The 20,564-nt window shown below is 41.2% G+C and overlaps 1 protein-coding gene across 1 annotated transcript; it reads left to right on the forward strand.

The window, feature by feature from the left end:
- Positions 1-6,084: 6,084 nt before the first annotated feature.
- Positions 6,085-14,025, forward strand: LOC130438051 (mediator of DNA damage checkpoint protein 1-like). The gene is made up of 31 exons (XM_056769804.1): positions 6,085-6,190; positions 6,432-6,617; positions 7,197-7,284; positions 7,371-7,492; positions 7,667-7,781; positions 7,883-8,004; positions 8,151-8,265; positions 8,367-8,488; positions 8,636-8,750; positions 8,852-8,973; positions 9,105-9,180; positions 9,272-9,363; positions 9,484-9,619; positions 9,701-9,780; positions 9,914-10,019; positions 10,095-10,259; positions 10,338-10,429; positions 10,547-10,679; positions 10,769-10,808; positions 10,938-11,013; positions 11,104-11,195; positions 11,321-11,467; positions 11,539-11,630; positions 11,756-11,901; positions 11,973-12,064; positions 12,176-12,288; positions 12,385-12,458; positions 12,553-12,627; positions 12,699-12,791; positions 12,903-13,014; positions 13,304-14,025. Exons 2-21 carry the CDS (start codon positions 6,470-6,472, stop codon positions 11,181-11,183), a joined length of 2,145 nt encoding a protein of 714 aa, XP_056625782.1. The 5' UTR covers positions 6,085-6,190; positions 6,432-6,469; the 3' UTR covers positions 11,184-11,195; positions 11,321-11,467; positions 11,539-11,630; positions 11,756-11,901; positions 11,973-12,064; positions 12,176-12,288; positions 12,385-12,458; positions 12,553-12,627; positions 12,699-12,791; positions 12,903-13,014; positions 13,304-14,025.
- Positions 14,026-20,564: the final 6,539 nt, after the last annotated feature.

Consider the following 20,564-nt stretch of genomic DNA (forward strand, 5'->3'; position numbering starts at 1 on the left):
CCTTTAAAAGACATGGACATACAGTACAGTGGAGAGATTATCTGTTTCACTGAGAAGGGTATTTTATTCGCTATTTGACAATCTCTTGATTTTTTTAAAAGCTTTGACCCGCAAGCTTCATTTTTTTATGTTCAAATTGATGCTCCCAAATGCAACTTTGGCTTTTTATATAAATGTCATGATCTAAAGATTAAAGTTTTAAGAAAGATTTATTTTCTTAAAAAATCCGAAATCATAGGTGATTTTAAACAGATATCATTTGTCAATTTCTTTTTTTATAACTTTTTGAACAAAACATAACACCTAACGCAATCCCTAAAAATAATGAACCGTGAGCATTCATCACTCGATAGAGTTTTCTGTTGCTATCTGTCATGATTCCGCCATCATGTCTTGTCTATTCTTGGTCTTGTGGCTGAGTCATGGCATAGCCTTAGATTTTGTGTGGAGGGAGAAATAGTGATCCTATCGGCTTGCTATACTCTCTCTCCGGTCGTCCTTGTTTCTCCTTCTCGTTTCCTCGTTAACTCTCCCTGAGTGTTTCATTACCCACACCTGCCCCTTGTTAAAAATCATTTGTCTGTCTCCCTATATAAGATTGTAGATTGTATTCCGTAACGGAATTTATTTATTAAACACAAAACAAAGACCCACGATGGGGTTTAAACGAGAAAACGAGAAAACAAGATAACAGTAAGCAGATAGGACACACACTAGATAAAATAACACTTGACATGAACTAAGTAAAACATACACTAGACTAAACTTGACTAGAAGAAATCCAAGGGAACAGGCACAGAGGTATAACCCCTTCATCCTTGTGTCTGCCTTCATTTGGGTTCTTCTTTGCAACATAAACTGTGACAGCTTTCATTTCAGTATCAACTCAGAAGTTTTTCTTAGAAATGAAAATAGAAAGAAACGATACTATTGTTGTCCATACATGAAGAGTACGGAGTTGCAAAATGAATTTAGATTTTAGAGATAAAATCATCTCTATTTTAGTAAATATCTATCAAAATGTTCAATGATATTGGCTTTTGACTCAGTTTGTGACATTCCTGTGGAGAAAAATATCAAACACATTTTATTTCAATTCAGTCTCACTGATGTCTAAAAAATGTATTCATTGTGATATAACATACATTTCATCCGTGATTTTTCATTTCTGTCGGATGTCTAAACAATATTTTTCATTATTACACGGCCAGTCGCAAAAGTTTCTTTATTCCCAGATAACAACCCGGATGCAGCAAATAATTTTGACAGGTTTTTTTTGACAATTTAAATATAAATATGTATTTTTAATGACAAATATGACATTATATTAGAAATGATTAAACCAAATTGCCTGTTTGTAACATGTGAACATTGTTTGTTCCCTTACAACCGAAAGTAAACAGCTTTTCTTCATGGAAGGTATGCAGTCTATGAAAATGAGCCAACAAAAAAATTTCTAGTTCACATTTCATCTCCAGTTTTTTCTCCAGTTATTTTCTGTGTAATATGTGGATTCCACCAAGCATTAGACTGATGGCATAGAACTCAAAATCTTCAGCGGTCACCACAAACACTAAACCATTCAAATATAGTTATAAATGCACTTGTCATTGTCTCTGGTTAATGAGGGAAGTCATAGTGACTTAGTTCACTTTGTGTAAAACATCCTGAAAGTATTGCCTTTAAGTCATGTTTATTCAAACTAAATTAGCCGAGTCTCATCTTAATAGGGTTTTGATTTGCGGGCCAGAAGATCTTTCAGACATGCAAAGAGAAAATGTCTGTGACGGCTGGGTAGAGGTCACGTTATGCTTGAGTATACGGACATCAGTGCCTGTTTAAAGGGCTGCTTGTCTAAAAGTTCACTTCAAGTTTATGTGTTATTTTCCATACAGTTCACAGATGATACTAGCAATGAAAACATCTTGCCATTACAGAAGTCGTTGACTAAAGGAATTTATGCTCTATAAATGTTCAATTGGTTTGTGAAAATAAGCAAAAGATGCTTTTACAGTAATGCACTTACAACAGACGTCTGTGAGGCCATGCAGATGAATGTCTATTATCAGATGTAAATCATGTGGGTGGACTTTCTCCAAGTCCCTTTCTGGTGTGCTGCTACTTGATACTTAGCTTTATATAGAGCTTCAACGTTGCTTTGCAGTTCACAAAATAATATTCCTCATAGAAGGTTTGTAAGTGATCGTAGTGCACAAGTCTTTTGGCTATAAATTTTGAAATTAAAATCATTGCAGTGAAATGTCTTGCCCCATAGATTTCAGTTTCAAATGCATTATATACACACAGCTAAGTTGTTTTAGAACTGGTATAGAACCCCGAACATTCCGGTTAAATGGCCTTTAGAGTGAAACTACACAGTGAAACATATTTTCTTCCATTATCTTCTCTGAACACGCTGCTGAGCGGTCAAACCACGTAGTCTCGATTCTCTCCATGTTAATTTGGTGCGTGTTCCTTTCTGTATTTCTCAGGCAATCTTTTCAGTGTGGCCCACAACAAGAGGAAAAGACAAAAAATATATATTTTGAGACAGGGTTGTGAGTGTGACTGGATTTCATTCATGTGAGGACTCCCTGCTGACAGCTGCTATGGCCTGGAAACGCTATGCTGCGAATGGACAGATAAAGGCTTTAGTTTACCTTATGGAGTGTGAGTTAGCACTGGACGTCCATTCTCTCAGCTAGGGTGATGGTGTGGACCGGAGGTCAGATAGAAGGACAATCGTGGTCTTGCCTTAGAAAGTTCATATCGGTGACACTTGCAACAATGATTTCCTTGTTACTTTCATCTTCCTCGCTTTCTTTCTGTTGCTTGTTTTTCCATCATTGTGATAGTGTTATGCGAGGTTGTCAGGTAGGATCCATTCCAAATGCAAGCAGGTTTAATGTAAAAGTAACATCCAGGGACAATAAAGCAGAGAACAAGGCACAATATACATTACTATACAACAATACAGGACAACTGACAAGAGAAACAGTAGGGCCTAAATTGGCAAACTTATCAGGGAAACAATACAACGGTGCACATAATCACGGGGGGACAATAGACGCCTTTACTGTTAGCAAAGGTATGTTTTCCTGTAGCTCACTGATTGTAGGTCAAGGTCATGGGTTCGATCCCAGGGATTGCACATCCAAATGTATAGTATCATGCAATGTAAGTCGCTTTGGATAAAAGCGTATGCCAAATGCATAAATAAAAACATTGTGATGCGTTTTTGTGGAGGAAGAAAGATCCCCCTGACTGCATTACTAATGCTAGGAAGCATGTTTGTTTGCTTGCTTTTCGACAATGACAAAAAAATCTTATTAAGTTTTAACATGTAAGGTTGCTCACTGTAAAAGACTGATATCGTTTTTGACAAAGTTAACTTCAATGCCAGGAAGCTGGCCGACCTGTACACGCTCACTCGGGATCAAGTGACAAACTGACAGGATGACCTCCAGTTATTAAATGGCCTTCATCTACCAGACAGAGAAACCAACATGTATGGTTAAGATAAACTGAGCGCGTATTCATCTATAGATACTGCGTGTACTAACAGGGGCATTAACTTGAACACAAACCTGATACATAACATCACGAGCCTTCTCATTGTTGTGTTCCCTCTCCCTTTATACTAATGCACTTCTGACAACTAAAGAAAAAGAGATGACAAAGAGTTTCCTTTGTTTAGTTTCTGGCCAATAGTTAACTGCTAGTTGTATTACTAACAAAGTTAGCTAGCATACCCTATAGGGTCAAAAGTAAAAAATAACCTTGTTCCACAGTTTCTGATTTGGGGCATATATATTTATTTTTAGACAATACCCAAATCGTAATGCAAACCAACAAAAGACAGTCGTTTTTTTATTTGGAGGGTACACTGTAATAATAACTTGCATATGTGTCACAAGTGTTCGGATGTGAGACCAGTCATTAATAAAGAAAGTGTTTGTTATGTCTTCGTACACGTCTTTTTTAACTCATATCATTTTGGAAATAAATATCCTTTTTGTAGACCTTGACTTCATATGCAATAAGCTGTATTGGTCAATATTTACTTGCAAAAAACAATAACCTAAAATATACATTTTAGTGATGATTTTGATTTAAACATTAATCCAACACAAAAATGACTCTGGTGTAACAAAATTATTATGCAGAAAACAAAATGGTTTGTTCTTAAGCATGACCACTGTTAAGAAAAGACTGACATGATGTAAAAAATAATAAAAACTTTGCAGGCAACAATAGTCATGTCAAAAAACACAAAACAATGCCACCACAAAGATACATTTATCCTTGTAAAGTTAAGTCAATTTTGAGTTAATGTGTAATTACGGCTCTTTGCCTTTGTAGGGCGGTATGATATACTGCATTTTAATACACTATTATTGTTTCAGTAAAAAGAAAGACCAAGATTGAAATGTCTGTTATTTTATTTCTGGCAGTAATGAATATTTAATATGAAGGAGTTGTGAATGAGAATGAACGGGAAAACGATTTACTGCCCTTATGGGAAGACAGAACAAGACGCCGCTGGTTTGCTGAACGGAGGGTTCTTGATGGGGTGTGGGAATGTAGCCGGGTGTTAAAGTATGCCGGTGCAGATCCAGTGATAGTCCTGTAGGCAAGCATTAGTGACTTGAATCTGATCCGGGCTTCAACCGGTAGCCTGTGGAGAGAGATGAAAAGTGGTGAAAGTCTTAGAGTATCTGATTTTAACAGTACTTGAGTATTTTACTCTTATAGCTTAAAGCAACACTACTCCTCAACACTTAACAAACAGTTGATTTGTGAGGAGAGCAATCGCATCAAACTGAACACCTCAAAATTGCAACGTCTATTACAAAAACCCAAGTCTCAGTTAAGCTCAAGTGCTCATAAGGAAACCAATATCCTTCAAAAATCTCTATTCAGTTAAACGGATAAATTAAATAATGTTAAGTAAAATTACAAAAGTCAAAGCCTTTTTGGACTGGATGCTGGTTTTGACCTTATTGCGGGCTGCAGTCATGTCCTCTTCCCACATAAAACACCAGAGATGTCAACTAAACCGCATTCGCATAAAGAAGCCATGTTGACAAGTTTCAGTAAGGGCAAAATGCACAACATATAGTACCTTCAGTGCCCTGTAAATGGCAATATTGCTTCTTCTGTAGCAGAAACAAACTGCTGCAGAAAAAGTTAGGTGCAGTGCAAAATGATATGTGTAATTACATTAATGACCAAATGAAGTGGAGTTAAGAGTACATATACTTATTAAAAATGTAGTAAAAGTGGCCAGTAGTCAAAAAGATACAGTACAGTAGATAATTACATTTACTCCAATACTTTACACCACGAATATACATATACAAATTAACACCGTGTCTTCACCGGACGCGACAGGCCCGAAGCAGGAACACTGCAACCTGCCTGTTCTAAATGGATTTGTCGCATCTCAACACGCCGTATCTAGTGTTGACGAAATTATAATGGGTTCTAATGCTGTTTTCAGGTGTCAATCGTGAGGTGGGACCGGGGTGAACCTGCACAGTTTTCGGTGAGTGGGACTTTCTGGATTGCAGATGGTGGGCTCTCCCTCTTCCTCGTGGATATTTGCTCGATGGCTTTTGGTCGGGGTCACTGAGTGTAGCTATGACACGTCAGAGGGGATCTGGCCCTCCCGGCTGAGGCTGGTTTCTCACAAGGTTTTTTTCTCTATTAATCAATCATTGGAGTTTGGGTTCCTCGCCACAGCAGGGCAGTGTTGACTTGCTCACCGGGAGACTGCATTTATTTATTTATTAATTAGATATTATTTATTAGAATGATCTTGCTTGTTCTATAAACACGATGCACTGTGCTGTGTTTTACCTTTTCTCTTTTTCCTGTTTGCCCCTTTAAAGCTGCTTTTGAACAATGCACATTGTGAAAAGCGCTATATAAATAAACTTGAATTGAATTAAAGCGTTTCTAATGTCTTTTGTCGTGTGGGCTCGACTCTGCGTAATGCTAATATCGCAGTTTTTAACACAGCAAGACTGAGTTATATATCCCAATCAAACAAGAAAAACAAAACACTGCATTTAACATACTAGCAGCCATCCTCCCAAGGAGCAACACACGGCGTTACGTCGATTAACGAGCTTTATTTAGCTCTTTATTTACGTGTACCTATTTTTCTCTGAAATATTGCGAATAGGTAACTTGTTTAATTTAAAATTGTATTCAAACTCAATAGCATAACAGGGTTGTCATGTGTTTGTTTGTTTCTAAGGCTTTGGCGTCTTTATTATTACATCATACAGAGTGACGCGTCTACAAAGCGCTCCATGACAACGATCAATGTATGTTTGTTTGTAGTTCGCCGACCGCTGTGCAGGTTTTTAGCTTTTGAGAGAGAAAAACTTGATTGCGATTACTGTGATTTTGGGCGTTCTCAGTTGGTGTGTCTTCGCGCTTTGTCGGATTCTGACTGAACATGAGTCGATCAGCTTTCCACACCCCCGAAGAGGATTTTCCCTTCTCCGACTATCAGCCCATAACATCTTGGGCTGATTTAGTCGAAGAGGCCATCGAAGCTGAGGAGCCCGTCGTGACGTTTCCTTCATGGGCGAGATACGAGATACGTGAGTTTTTATATTTGTTTGTAGCTTTTGACTTACCCATGCTCTGTTATTTGTGACCCTGTCTGTTAAAACCAAACTAAAGTACGACGTAAATCATTCCTCTTAACGTAAAGCACATTCTGTGAATATATTATCGTGATATCTTCGTGATATAATAAAGCGTATCACAAGAGTAAAATAATTGACGTTAGCGCGGATACTAGCATGAATTTCACACACAAGGGTCACCATTGTCCAAACTTGATGAGGTTTATTGCAAAAAAACATTAAATGGTCCTAAAAATGTCACGCTTGCCAAACGAAATAGGAGAAAGTACAAAAATATTGCATTTGATTTATGGGATTTATCCGTATCCTTTCCTGTTTTGTTATTGTTCTTCTGGTATGTTTATCACATTTTTAATCAAATAATGGAAAACATAATGCTTTCCGTTTTGAAGGCATTCTCTATATTTTAACTCTCTATTTAAGACTGCATTCATGGAAAAATCTGATAATAATATAAAAACATTACTTTCTTTTTTTAAAGATATATGATGCATAAATTCTACATTTTTATTTACTCTGATTTGTTTTCAGCTTCATCTGCACAGAGGTTTATACTGAAGACAGTCTCCATCAATCAGATGTCTACACAGGCCCCAATCCCGGCAGCGTCTCCTCCTCAGTGAGTTTAAAAAATTCTCTTGATTTATACACAGCAATCTAAGTCGTTCAATATCTGTGGTAACTTAAAATGAAAATGACTTTAAGTGGACATCGTTCGACTTTGACGAGGAAGCATCGGGCCTCCGCCAAAGAGATGTCCGGCTTATCTCCTTGTGCTTATATGGCTTTCAAGAACTTGAAGAGAAGGTGGTTGAAAACTAGAAATAGTAAGTTTTCACATTCTTTTCCAGTCTGCTCAACACTATCAATGCGCTTTTATTTTTAACTGCTTTGAGCATCATACTTTTGGTTGCATGTTTGTTTTTATGATCTGTATTTAAGGATATCAATCATTGTTTGAACACCTGAGTCATTTTTCTACTATGATTTGTTCTCAACAGCTTCTTCACAGAGGCAGGAGAGTGGTAGACAACAGATGTCTCTTGAGCCCCCTGTTTCAACATCTACACAAAAGATGGTTACGGAGCCCTCTGTCCCGGCAGCGTCTCCTTCTCAGTGAGTTAAACAAATTCTCTCGATTTATACACAGCAATCTAAGTGGTTGAATGTCTGTGGTAACTTAATATGAAAATGAATTCATGTACTTGTATTTTAAGGGATCATCCTTCTTCTTCACTGCCGGAAGATCAGGCTTCAGATAGAGGGGTGTCCATAGCATCTCCTCAAGCTTCTGAGGCCTCCAAGAAACAAAACAGAAGAAGGAGGAAAAAGAAAAATAGTAAGTATCACATTCTTTTCAAATGTGCAATCTTACTTATGGTAGCATGTTTTTTAGTGGGTTAGTTAAATGTAGATTAAATGTTTAACTGTTTTTATGGATCTGTACACGTGTGGCTCATATCTACTCTGATCTGTTCTCAACAGCTTCTTCACAGAGGCAGGAGAGTGGTAGACAACAGATGTCCCTTGAGCCCCCTGTTTTGACATCTACACAAAAGATGGTTACGGAGCCCTCTGTCCCGGCAGCGTCTCCTTCTCAGTGAGTTAAACAAATTCTTTCGATTTATACACAGCAATCTAAGTGGTTGAATGTCTGTGGTAACTTAAAATGAAAATGAATTCAAGTACTTTTATTTTAAGGGATCATCCTTCTTCTTCACTGCCGGAAGATCAGGCCTCCGATAGAGAGGTGTCCATAGCAGCTCCTCAAGCTTCTGAGGCCTCCAAGAAACAAAACAGAAGAAGGAGGAAAAAGAAAAATAGTAAGTATCACATTCTTTTCAAATGTGCAATCTTACTTATGGTAGCATGTTTTTTAGTGGGTTAGTTAAATGTAGATTAAATGTTCAACTTGTTTTTATGGATCTGTACACGTGTGTCTCATATCTACTCTGATCTGTTCTCAACAGCTTCTTCACAGAGGCAGGAGAGTGGTAGACAACAGATGTCCCTTGAGCCCCCTGTTTCAACATCAACACAAAAGATGGTTACGGAGCCCTCTGTCCCGGCAGCGTCTCCTTCTCAGTGAGTTAAACAAATTCTCTCGATTTATACACAGCAATCTAAGTGGTTGAATGTCTGTGGTAACTTAAAATGAAAATGACTTCAAGTACTTGTATTTTAAGGGATCATCCTTCTTCTTCACTGCCGGAAGATCAGGCTTCAGATAGAGAGGTGTCCATAGCATCTCCTCAAGCTTCTGAGGCCTCCAAGAAACAAAAAAGAAGGAGGAGGAAAAAGAAAAATAGTAAGTATCACATTCTTTTCAAATTTCCAATCTTACTTATGGTAGCATGTTTCTTAGTGGGTTAGTTTAATGTAAACAAATGTTCAACTTGATTTTTATGTCTCATATCCACTCTGATCTGTTCTCAACAGTTGCTTCACAAATGCTGGAGAATGAGGGACAGGAGATATCCACAGAGCTGACCGTCCCAGCAGTGTCTCCTCCTCAGTGAGTTCTCTATAAAATCTCTTGATTTATACAAAGTAATCTAAGTGTTTAAATGTTTGCAGAAACGATACTTACAGTGCTTGTATTTTAGGCAGGAGAGTCTTACAGAGAGTCTGGATGATCCAAATCCAGACGAATCTGAGTCCCAGCTTCCTCCAGCAGCTGCTATGGATCCCGCATCAGGTAAAGTAATTTGTATATAATTTGTTATAACATCTGACCAAAATGATCATGTTTTTTTATTTTTCAAAACTTTTAAAATGTCTTGCTTATGTAGATTTTTGTTTTCTGATTTATTTTTAGCAGATATTCCAGAAAGCCAGGAAGAGAATAGCACACTGGAGACTGAGACCACAGTTGATGATATGTGCAAGATGCTGAATGGACTCCATGTGTCCACAGAGCTCACCGGCTTACCTACACCACCTGCTGTACCTCAGTGAGTCAAACATAAAATTGTCTCTGTGTATAAGTGCTTGAATGTTTGATGAAATGGTACTTACAGTACTTCTCTTCATAGTTTTAGGCATTATCCTCCTTCCTCCATCTCCGCTATGACGCGTCCCTCCACATTAATTTTTATATTGCCTCCAACATTTGGTAAGTCTGTACACATTGTTCTATCTGACAGCCGCTTCAGTGATCTTTTATTGTTTAAAACTGTTTTATAATCCTAGTTTTTAATATTTGTCCTTTAAACATGATTTTTAAATCTACTCTGATTTGTTCTCAGTTTTTACACCGAGTCAGCAGACTGACACTAGTCCGATGACTGGACAAGAAATGTCTGTGAAGCCCCCAGTGACAGCAGACACCAGAGCATCACCTTCTCCACCTCAGTGAGTTGAACAAATTCTTTTGAATTATACACAGCAATCTTAAAACTCCAAATAACCAAGTAGCTGTATTTTTAGGGAATCTGCCTTGAAGCTGGAGAATGATGCTTCATCCGGAGATGTCTCTGAGCAATCTCATGGGGTGGCTAAGCTATCCAAGAAGAAAGCTTCCATACAAAGGCAGGAGAATGATGGACAGGAAATGTCCACAGATTCGCCCGTCCCGGCAGCGTCTCCAACTCAGTGAGTTGAACAAATTCTCTTGCTTTATACACAACAATCTAAGATTTCGAATGGTTTTAAAAACAATAGTGTTTTTAGGCAGACGAGTCTTACAGAGACACTTGATGGTCCAAACTCAGCCGAATTTGGGCCCCAGTTACCTCCAGAAGCTACTGTTGATCCAACAACAGGTAAGAGGAAATATCATTTGTATTATGTTACATGTGACCAAACCTATCAATGTACAATACCGATTTTGGATTTATCAATCAATGGATGAAAAGTTTTGTTTTCTGAATTGTTTTTAGCGGATCTTCCAGAGTGCGTGTATGAGAGCAGCATACTGGACTCTGGTACCACCATTGAAGATGTATGCAGGCTGGATGAATTCCAACTTTCAACAAAGCCCCCAGCTCTACCTACACCACCTGCTGTACCTCAGTGAGTTAAACAAAAAATATTTTCTCAATATATAAATGCTTGCATCTTTGCAGAAATTATACTTACAGTGCTTCTCTTTGTATTTTTAGGCATAATCCTCCTGCCTCGAGCTTCCCTACGAAGTGTAACGTGAGCCCTCGTCCTAATGCATCCACATGTGTTTTTATATTACCTCCAAGATTTGTTAAATTATTGTTTGATGCTCTTTAAAAATCTTAGTCATTTGAACCTGTATGTAATTTATCTTTCCCTGAACAGTTTTTTAACAAAATCAGACAATGGGTGGACACGAAAAGTCAACAGACCCCCCTCCTACAGCAGCTTCTCAATTTCAGTGAGTTTGACCAATTCTCTTGATTTTTACAGAGCAATCTATGTGCTTAAATGTTTGCAGAAACAATTCTTACAGTGCTTTTATTTTTAGGCTGGAGAGTCTTACATGTAGTCTGGATGATTCAAGTTCAGCCAAATTTAAATCCCAGCTTCCTCCAGCAGCTGCTGTGAATCCATCAACAGGTATCAATAATTGTATGATCTGACCAAAACTATCAATGCCCTTTTATTGTTCAAAACTGTTTTAACTCAGTTTTTATATCAATCACTGGATGAACAGGTTTTGATTTCTGATTTGTTCTAAGCAGCTTTATCAGAGAGCCAGGAGAGCACTGACACCAATATTGAAGATATTTGCAAGGTGCCGAATGGACTCTAAAAAAAAAAAGAAAATCAGACAACATGTGCACAATAAAGTAAACCTACTCCCCTGCCACAGCCGCTTCTCCACCTCTGTGAGTTTTGACAAGTAATCTAAGTGCTGAAATGTTTGCAGGAACAATTCTTACAGTGCTTGTATTTTTAGGCTGGAGAGTCTTACAAATAGTCTGGACGATTCAAATTCAGCCAAATTTGAATCCCAGCTTCCTCCAGCAGCTGCTGTGGATCCAACAACAGGTAACAATAATTGTATGATTTGACCAAAACTATCAATGCCCTTTTATTGTTCAAAACTGTTTTATCTCAGTTTTTATATCAATCACTGGATGAACAGGTTTTGATTTCTGATTTGTTCTAAGCAGCTTTATCAGAGAGCCAGGAGAGCACTGACACCAATATTGAAGATATTTGCAAGGTGCTGAATGGACTCTAAAAAAAAAAAAAAATCAGAAAACGTGTGCACAATAAAGTAAACCTACTCCACTGCCACAGCCGCTTCTCCACCTCTGTGAGTTTTGACAAGTAATCTAAGTGTTGAAATGTTTGCAGGAACAATTCTTACAGTGCTTGTATTTTTAGGCGGAAGAGTCTTACAAATAGTCTGGATGATTCAAATTCAGCCAAATTTGAATCCCAGCTTCCTCCAGCAGCTGCTGTGGATCCAACAACAGGTAACAATAATTGTATGATTTGACCAAAACTACCAATGCCTTTTTATTGTTCAAAACAATTTTTATGTCAATCACTGGATGAACAAGTTCTGATTTCTGATTTGTTCCTAGCATCTTTATCAGAGAGCCAGGAGAGCACTGACACCAATATTGAAGATATTTGCAAGGTGCCGAATGGACTCTATGTGTCTACAAAACCCCCAGCCTCACCTACACAGCCTGTTGTAAATCAGAGAGTCACACCAAAAAATTGTCTCGATGTATAGTTGCTTGAATCCTTGCAGAAATGGTACTAACAGTACTTCTCTTTATATTTGTAGGCATAATCCTCCTGCCTCAAGCCTCTATATGACACACCCCTCCACATTTCCTTTTATATCACCTCCAACATTTGGTAAGATATTGTTTAATGTGCTTTAAAAATCGTAGTTTTTGAAATCAATGATTTGAACATGTGTCATTTAACTACCTTGATTTGTTCTCAACAGTTTTTGCAAAAAATCAGACAAAGTGTGCACAATAAAGTAAACCTACTCCACTGCCACAGCCGCTTCTCCACCTCTGTGAGTTTTGACAAGTAATCTAAGTGTTGAAATGTTTGCAGGAACAATTCTTACAGTGCTTGTATTTTTAGGCGGAAGAGTCTTACAAATAGTCTGGATGATTCAAATTCAGCCAAATTTGAATCCCAGCTTCCTCCAGCAGCTGCTGCGGATCCACAAAACAGGTAACAATAATTGTATGATTTGACCAAAACTACCAATGCCTTTTTATTGTTCAAAACAATTTTTATGTCAATCACTGGATGAACAAGTTCTGATTTCTGATTTGTTCCTAGCATCTTTATCAGAGAGCCAGGAGAGCGCTGACACCAATATTGAAGATATTTGCAAGTTGCTGAATATGTCCACAGAACCTCCAGCCTCACCTACACAGCCTGTTGTACCTCAGTGAGTCAAACCAAAAAATTGTCTCGATGTATAAGTGCTTAAATCTTTGCAGAAATGGTATTTTCAGTGCTTGTATTTTTGGCAGGAGAGTCTTACAAATAATAAATAAAAGTTATTACAATTTGTTCTGTCTGACCAGCAGTATGATTGCTTTTTTATTATTTCAAACTGTTTTAGAATCTTAGTTTGTAATGGTAGTGGTATGAGACCTCTAAACATTAATAGCCTCAATCTTTAAATGTGATGTATATTTTATTGTACTAAATCTCTGGGTTTTTTGTATTTGCAGCTAAATCACAGAGGCGCAGCTGAAACACAGCCATCGGACAGCAGTTAACCAGCAGCAAGAAAATATGGTTCCAATGGGTACTTATAAAAAACAGAAATAAATCATTTCTGTCAAATCATATGCTCACTAGAATCTATAGCGTCCAATTTCCTACATTATCAAAAAACGTTAACCAAAGTTTCAGTGCACCACAATGAGACTTTAAAGAGTTTGCGGACCATAAAGTGCAACATTTTCGTTTGCGTTTTTTACATATTTGGCTCTCGTTTGTACAGTGTCTGAATTTATTGAAAAAAGCGGTTCAAAAGGCCAGCAACGGATGCGAAAAACGCAGAAAATCAAACCCGGTCCAAATATTTTTATGACGAATGAAAATATCAGAGGCAGTGTGTAAATGTGATTGACTAAATCTGAGTTCGTATTTATTTTTTAACATGCTGGAAGTTCGGATGCAAATTTCGGACCTAATGTGCAATGGGCTTTACAGTCAGGATAAGTGTTTAGAGTCTTATTTGTTGAATAGCTTTACATCCATATTGATGTTTTGGGACTAGATTATATTCTTTGCCTCTTCTCTTGTACGATTTGTCTAGCTGAGGTCTTCTGATCTTCTACCTTTTATCGATCAAGATGAAGCCATTATGGTTACCAAGGTTATTTTTGGTTAACTTATATTTTTAACTTTAAAAGCGTTTCTTTTCATTGAAATAAATTAAGTTTTCCCAAACAATTTCAGCTCAATATTTATTTTAAGGAAACAACAATTTTAAAGCAGAAAAAGTTTAATAATAATCAAAAACTTAACAAAAAATTTAATAATTAATATTATATAGTAACATAAATTTTTTACAAATTAATTTTTAAATGACAGAACCATATACCACAATTGCCAAAACTGTTACTAAAATTACCATTATCTAAAAATAAAAGCTAATTTAAAATATTACTAAAAATAAAAAACTATAATAACTAATAGTTAAAAACATAATATGGTTCGGATAAATTTCACCTCATCGCCACGCTTTCCCAAACATCCTTTGTTGGAATTATCATCTTTCAATGCGTTTCAGGATTTATGTTTTTCTCAAATCACTGCTCTGGAACTCCACAATCCAGTGTATTTGTGCTGCTCGTATCTTACTGTTTTTTTAAATGTTATTTCAAAAAGATCCGGGCAAGCCAAACTTTTCTGGGAAGATCATTTTGATTTGCTGCACCGAACTAGTTTGTTTTGACTAGATTTTGTTCAAAATTACATAACACTAGTTCGTTCTTCAATTTCGTCCAAATATACCAAGGCCTTTAGAACGGTCTTTTATAATGTAATGGTGATTGAAAGTCTCCTCTAGAAGGACTTACCCTATAGATCTTGTCATTTTCACAAATAGACTTGAAAACTATGTTGCCAATTGTGGCTGTCCTTTTTTGACAAGTGGTTGATATCCTTAGGACAACATCATGTTGACCCTGGGACCCGGGAATCAGATTTCAGAAATACTGTAAATTTACAGTTTAGTTTAAGTTTAATCTTACAACCAGTATTACGTGCTTCTAGACCCTTGTTCCCTTTCTGTCGGTATCTCGACGTTGTGTCGAGCCGACAGATGGGGTTCGCCCTTGAGAACCAATCAACTCTGACTACTATAGAAAAGGCCAATGAAATTTGGCCAATGAAATTTGCATGTCGGTCTCCGCCCCCGGATATCCGATATAAAAGGAAGACGGCATGCAGAATTCATTACCTATTTTTCTTCAGAGCCTTCGCTCATCACTACGAACAAGACGATTCCAACAAATTCTTCTCCTACATTGCCGGATCTACAATGTAGAGCAGCGGATCGTCCCAACCTGCAGCGATCTTCCCCTGGGCGTCTCGGCGGTTCCAGAGGTGCTAGAGATATTTTCCAAAAGGTCCTTTTCAGGACTGAGCATTCTCCAGCGCATGTCCCGCTGTTCTCTAGGGTGTGGTACCCTCATCAAGTAGGGGATGGACATGATAGCTGCGTCAAGTGTCTGGGTGTCCAGCACGCTGAGGCAGCTTTCGTTGACACATCTTACCTGCACTGCGGACAGATGGTCATACAGAAGATGTGGTCACAGGAACTACCCACCATTTCGTCTGCTACCCGTGCCGTGACTTCGGTGGCTAAGGCCCCGATGTCCGCCAGTGTTAACGGTGTTAGTGATGTGGGGACCTATACGAACGTAAACCCGCCAGCCAAGTGCTCACGGGCCGCTCGCACCCCGACTCGCTCTTCTGACTGTCCCCATCCGGCGGTGGCAAACCATCCGGATCCTCAGGCACACACTCGGAAACGATGCGTGACGTAGATCAGATGTTGCTCGCAGAATCTGAGGGAGACTTGCTGTCATCCGACCCTGAAGACTCCCCAGGGGGGTCGAGCTCAGGAGGAAGCAGAGGTGATGTCAGCCATGCTAACCCAGGCAGCCGCGAGTATTGGGTTGCAGTGTACGCCACTGCATCCTCCCCAACGCTCGCGGCTGGATACGTGGTTCCTAGGGTCGAAGCACGGTGCAAAACAAACCCCTCGGTGCCATTTTTCCTGTTGGTGCATGAGGAGCTGTGTAAAACTTGGAGCGCTCCACTCACGGCCTGCTCCAGTCAAACCAGCTCCGGCTCCCTCACTTCCCTCGATGGTTGGGCAGCCAAAGGCTACGTCGAGATCCCCCAGGTGGAACGTGCGGTTGCACCCGCCAGGTGGCACCCGCAGACGGCTGCCACCTGGGAGAATCGGCCACGCCTACCGTCCAAGGCGTGTAGAACTTCGGCGTCACTGGTGTCGAAGGCTTGGGCTGCCGCAGGCCAGGCTGCCTCCTTTCTCCACGCCATGGCCATCCTGCAGGTCCACCTGGCCAAGACGTTGAGAGAGCTCCACGAGGGTAAAGCCGACCCGGGTATAATGCAGGATCTCTGATCTGGGTTCGTCCGACCCAGGGCCTGTGCCACCACCTTGGTCGCCCGTAGAGCGCGATCAGTGGCGGCACGGGCCCTGGGTCGGACGATGTCCACAGTAGTGGTCCAGGAGAGGCACCTCTGGCTAAACCTTGCGCAGATTAGTGAAACCGAGAAAGTCCGCTTTCTTGATGCACCCGTCTCGCAGGGTGGGCTGTGTGGTGACACCGTCGAGGACTGGGCTCAGCAGTTTTCGACGGTGAAGAAACAGACTGTGGCGATAAGCCACATTTTTCCATGCCGTGACTCGGCCGCCCAGAGGCCTCCGAGATCTCGCGCGATGTCTGCTTCCCGGCAGCCCAGGACCCCTTCGGCATCGGCTCCGGTTCCTGTGCCCCCAGTGCAGTCAGAGGCAGGGATGCCTCCGTACTTCGGGTAGAGGTCACCACCCTTCGTCCCTCAAGCCAAGATGTTCAGCGGGTTTAACAGCCCGTATTTCATCGTTCCCAAAAGAGACGGCAGCGGGTGTCCCACTCTAGATCTGTGTACCCTGATCACGCACCTTCACAAGCTGCCGTTCTGGACGATCACGCAGAAGCGCAACCTGACCTCCCTGTCCGAGGCCCCCCTCGGCATGGATGCCCTTGCGCACAGCTGGCCGCGGGACTGGCGGAAGTACGCCTCTCCCCCCAATGAGACTCCTTGCACAGACACTGTGCAAGGTCAGGGAAGAGGAGCACGTGTTATTGATTGCGCCACACTGGCCCAACCGCACTTGGTTCTCAGAGCTGATGCTCTGGATAACGACTCCCCCTGGCCCATTCCCTTGACGGAGGACCTGCTCTCTCAGGGGAAGGGCACGTTCTGGCATCCTAGACCAGACCTCTGGAACCTCCATGTCTGGTCTCTAGACGGGACGAGAAGATCCTGAGTAGGCTACTCCCCCTCTGTGGCTAGGGCCCCATCTACTTTCCGGTATACGCCTCTAGATGGCCCCTCTTCTCGTCCTGGTGTCTCTCTCAACGAGAAGACCCACTGAGGTGCTCAATCGAGATCATGTTGTCCTTCTTAAGAGACTATAGACTAACATCTCCCCTCTACATTGAATGTGTATGTAGTCGCTGTCGCCACTCATCACTACTCAGTTAATGGAAAGTTTCTAGAGCAGCACGACCTGGTCACCAGGTTCCTGAGGGGCGCGAAAAGGCGGAATCCACCTCGTCTCCGCTCCATACCCTCTTGGGACCCTAACGTGGTCCTAGTGGGCCTCTCTGGGCCCCCTAGAGCCCCTCAGAGGTTCCGATCTTCCTCACCTTTCGAGTAAGACGGCCCTCCTGATGGCACTCGCTTCCTTCAAGAGGGTAGGGGACCTTCAAGCATTCTCCGTGTCCTCGGATTGCCTTGAATTCGGCCCTGGTAACTCTCACGTTATCTTGAGACCCAGGCCTGGTGGCGTGCCCAAAGTTCCCACAACTCCCTTACGGGACAAAGTGGTGAGCTTGCAGGCGCTCCCCATCGGGGAGGAAGACCCAAACCCCTCCGTTTTGTGTCCAGTACGCGCACTCCGCCTCAACTTGGACCGCACGCAGAGCTTCAGGAGTTCTGACCAGCTCTTTGTCTGTTTTGGAGGATAGCAGTAGGGGAAGGCTGTCCCCAAGCAGAGACTGGCGCACTGGATCGTGGATGCTGTCACAGGATCTCCCATGCCCTTTGGCAGTGCTGGCTCACTCCACACGGGGTAAAGCCACCTCCTGGGCACTGGCTAGAGGCGCCTCTCTGGCAGACATTTGTACACCTTCGCAAGGTTTCACAACCTTCGCGTAAACCCGGTGTCAGCCCACATCCTGCGTGGCGACATGTAGGACTGGCATCCGGCTGGATGTATGCCTGCGAAAGCACCTCCCCACCCTCCAGCAGGCTGGGTCAGTGTGCTATCTACCTCTTTTCTTACCCAAACACATGGCTAAGAACAGGTATCCCATCCACCTTCCTTCTTTCCCAACCTCTGGTTAAGAACAGGCATTCCATCCATCACAAAGCATGCACCCCCTGGGGGTCGGCTGGGCAGAGCAGCCTACCCCCTTAGTCCGGGACAACACATGAACTATCACAGATGGCTCTTACCGGACCTAGTGCTACCCGACGTCTGTAACACCCCCTCCGTGGGCTGTTCCATCTGATAAATCCTCATGAGATGGATCCCACTCCTGGTAACCCAAGAATTCCCCCAGATGGACCTCCATCTCGCGGTACTTAGACCGCACGTTCCATGCGATCTCCCCCAAGGGCGAGACCATAGCTATATCCACTGTATTCCTCCCCTCGGGTAGGAAGTGGCCTCTGCAGCGCATCCCTAATTAAGGAGGTCGCGCTCACCCGGTGTAAACCCGATCCGGAAGGCCTCTCGCCAGTAGAGAGCTAAGGCCTCCGTCCGTGAAAGGTTACCGGTCAGGGCTGTACCCATCTTTCTCCAAGAATTCACTGGGAACCCCCGACCATCACACTGGAAGGTTACAGGTTCGCGAAAGCCTCGTGCTGCACGCCCAGAGATTGTGACACGATACAGCGTTGTTGGGTTTTCCATTGGAACCCCATCTGTCGGCTCGACACAACGTCAAGAGACCGGCAGAAAGGGAACGTCTTGGTTACATCTGTAACCTCAGTACCCTGATGGAGGGAACGAGACGTTGTGTCCGTTATGCCACAACACGTAGTGTCCTCTGCTGTAGTCGTGAGAGGCTCTCAAGAACATAAGGTAAATGAGTGCTGCAGGCCGTCTTCCTTTTATACCGGCGGAGACGGAAATTTCATTCGCCAAATTTCTTTGGCCTTTTCTATAGCAGTCAGAGTTGAATGGTTCTCAAGGGGGAACCCCATCTGTCGGCTCGACTCAACGTCTCGTTCCCTCCTTCAGGGAACTGAGGTTACAGACGTAACAAGACGTTTTCCACGTATAATTTTTTCCTCTTATTCTAGGAATAAGTTATGGTTAGGGTTGGGGTTTGGTGTGGGTTTAGGTTTTATTTATGAAAATGTTGTCATTAGGTCAACAAAATATGTTGTCCTGAGGACATCAACGACTTGGCAAAATCAGGTCGAGCAGCCATTTGTAGGGCAGTAAACTAACTGCCTAAACGTGTTGATGCCGCTTTCTGACCGCAACCAAACACAAACATATTATATTGTATAATTTTTTGACATATGTGAGTGGACTGTAAGCTAATAAGTTTGTCTTGTTTCCATGTCTCATCCTCGGGACGGCTGAGTCTGACCGACCCAGCTCCAGTTTGGCTGAATGCTCATCCCAGATCCGGTTCAGCAAGATTGTCAGCCCACATCACCCAGAAGGTAATGGAGGTCTAAAAAATCTTCATGTATTTACTGTTTCTCTGTTGAAATGTTATGTGTAAATCTGCTTTGCAAAAATGCACATTGTGAAAGTGCTGATGGAAAAATTGACTGGTAGGTGGCTATTTTTTAACACTTGGAAAATGTTTGACAGGAGGAACAGGTGGTCACCATAGGTAAAAAAAAATCTATAAGAGTAACATGTATTAAAGATTTGCTTATGATAAACAATATCCACCCTAGACATGTAATTGTTTAGGTTTACGATTACAAGCATCCCCTTTGATAACATTTATACGTGTCACAAGTGTTCTGATGTGAGACTGGTCATTAATAAAGTATGTGTTTGTGATATCTTTATACATGTTGTCTTTTTTTAGTCTCATGTCATGTTTAAAAAAAGAGTCCTTGTGGTTGATTTTGAAAACCTTGACTTCACATGCACCGAGCTTTCTCTTATATTCAGTTGGGACAACTACAGTAATCCAAAATAACTTTTTATTGATGCCGTTACCTAAAGGATTTAAACATTAATCCAACTCAAAGATTACTCTGGTATAAACAAAATATGAATATAGAACAACTCAAAATGGTTTGTTCTTAAAGACTGACAAGGAAATGTTTTCAACTTTTTTGTTAATGGTTATTGTTGTAAGAATAGGAAAGTAGAGCAAGACTTCACAAAATGTCTTTGTGTGTTTGACATCGCCAGGTCACGGGATGAACAATTATCACAGGATAAACATTTAACAAGCATTCTGTGTAAAACGTATTTTTAGATGTGGTCGCATATGAACCAGAGTGACTTAAAAGTTATGGACTGTCATCTAACTCTCTTTTTGAAGAGCAACAACTATTTGTAATGCATCATCCCCTGGATGTTTTTAGAGGACCGTCACTTCATTTGACGTGACATGATCCTGATGAGTCAATTGAGGCTTTTAACCCACCTCCAAAGGTGGTTATAAAGCAAACTGATGATGTTTATTTGAAAATGTT

The sequence above is a fragment of the Triplophysa dalaica genome, chromosome 16 (genome assembly GCF_015846415.1).
Source record: "Triplophysa dalaica isolate WHDGS20190420 chromosome 16, ASM1584641v1, whole genome shotgun sequence".
NCBI classification, from domain to species: domain Eukaryota; kingdom Metazoa; phylum Chordata; class Actinopteri; order Cypriniformes; family Nemacheilidae; genus Triplophysa; species Triplophysa dalaica.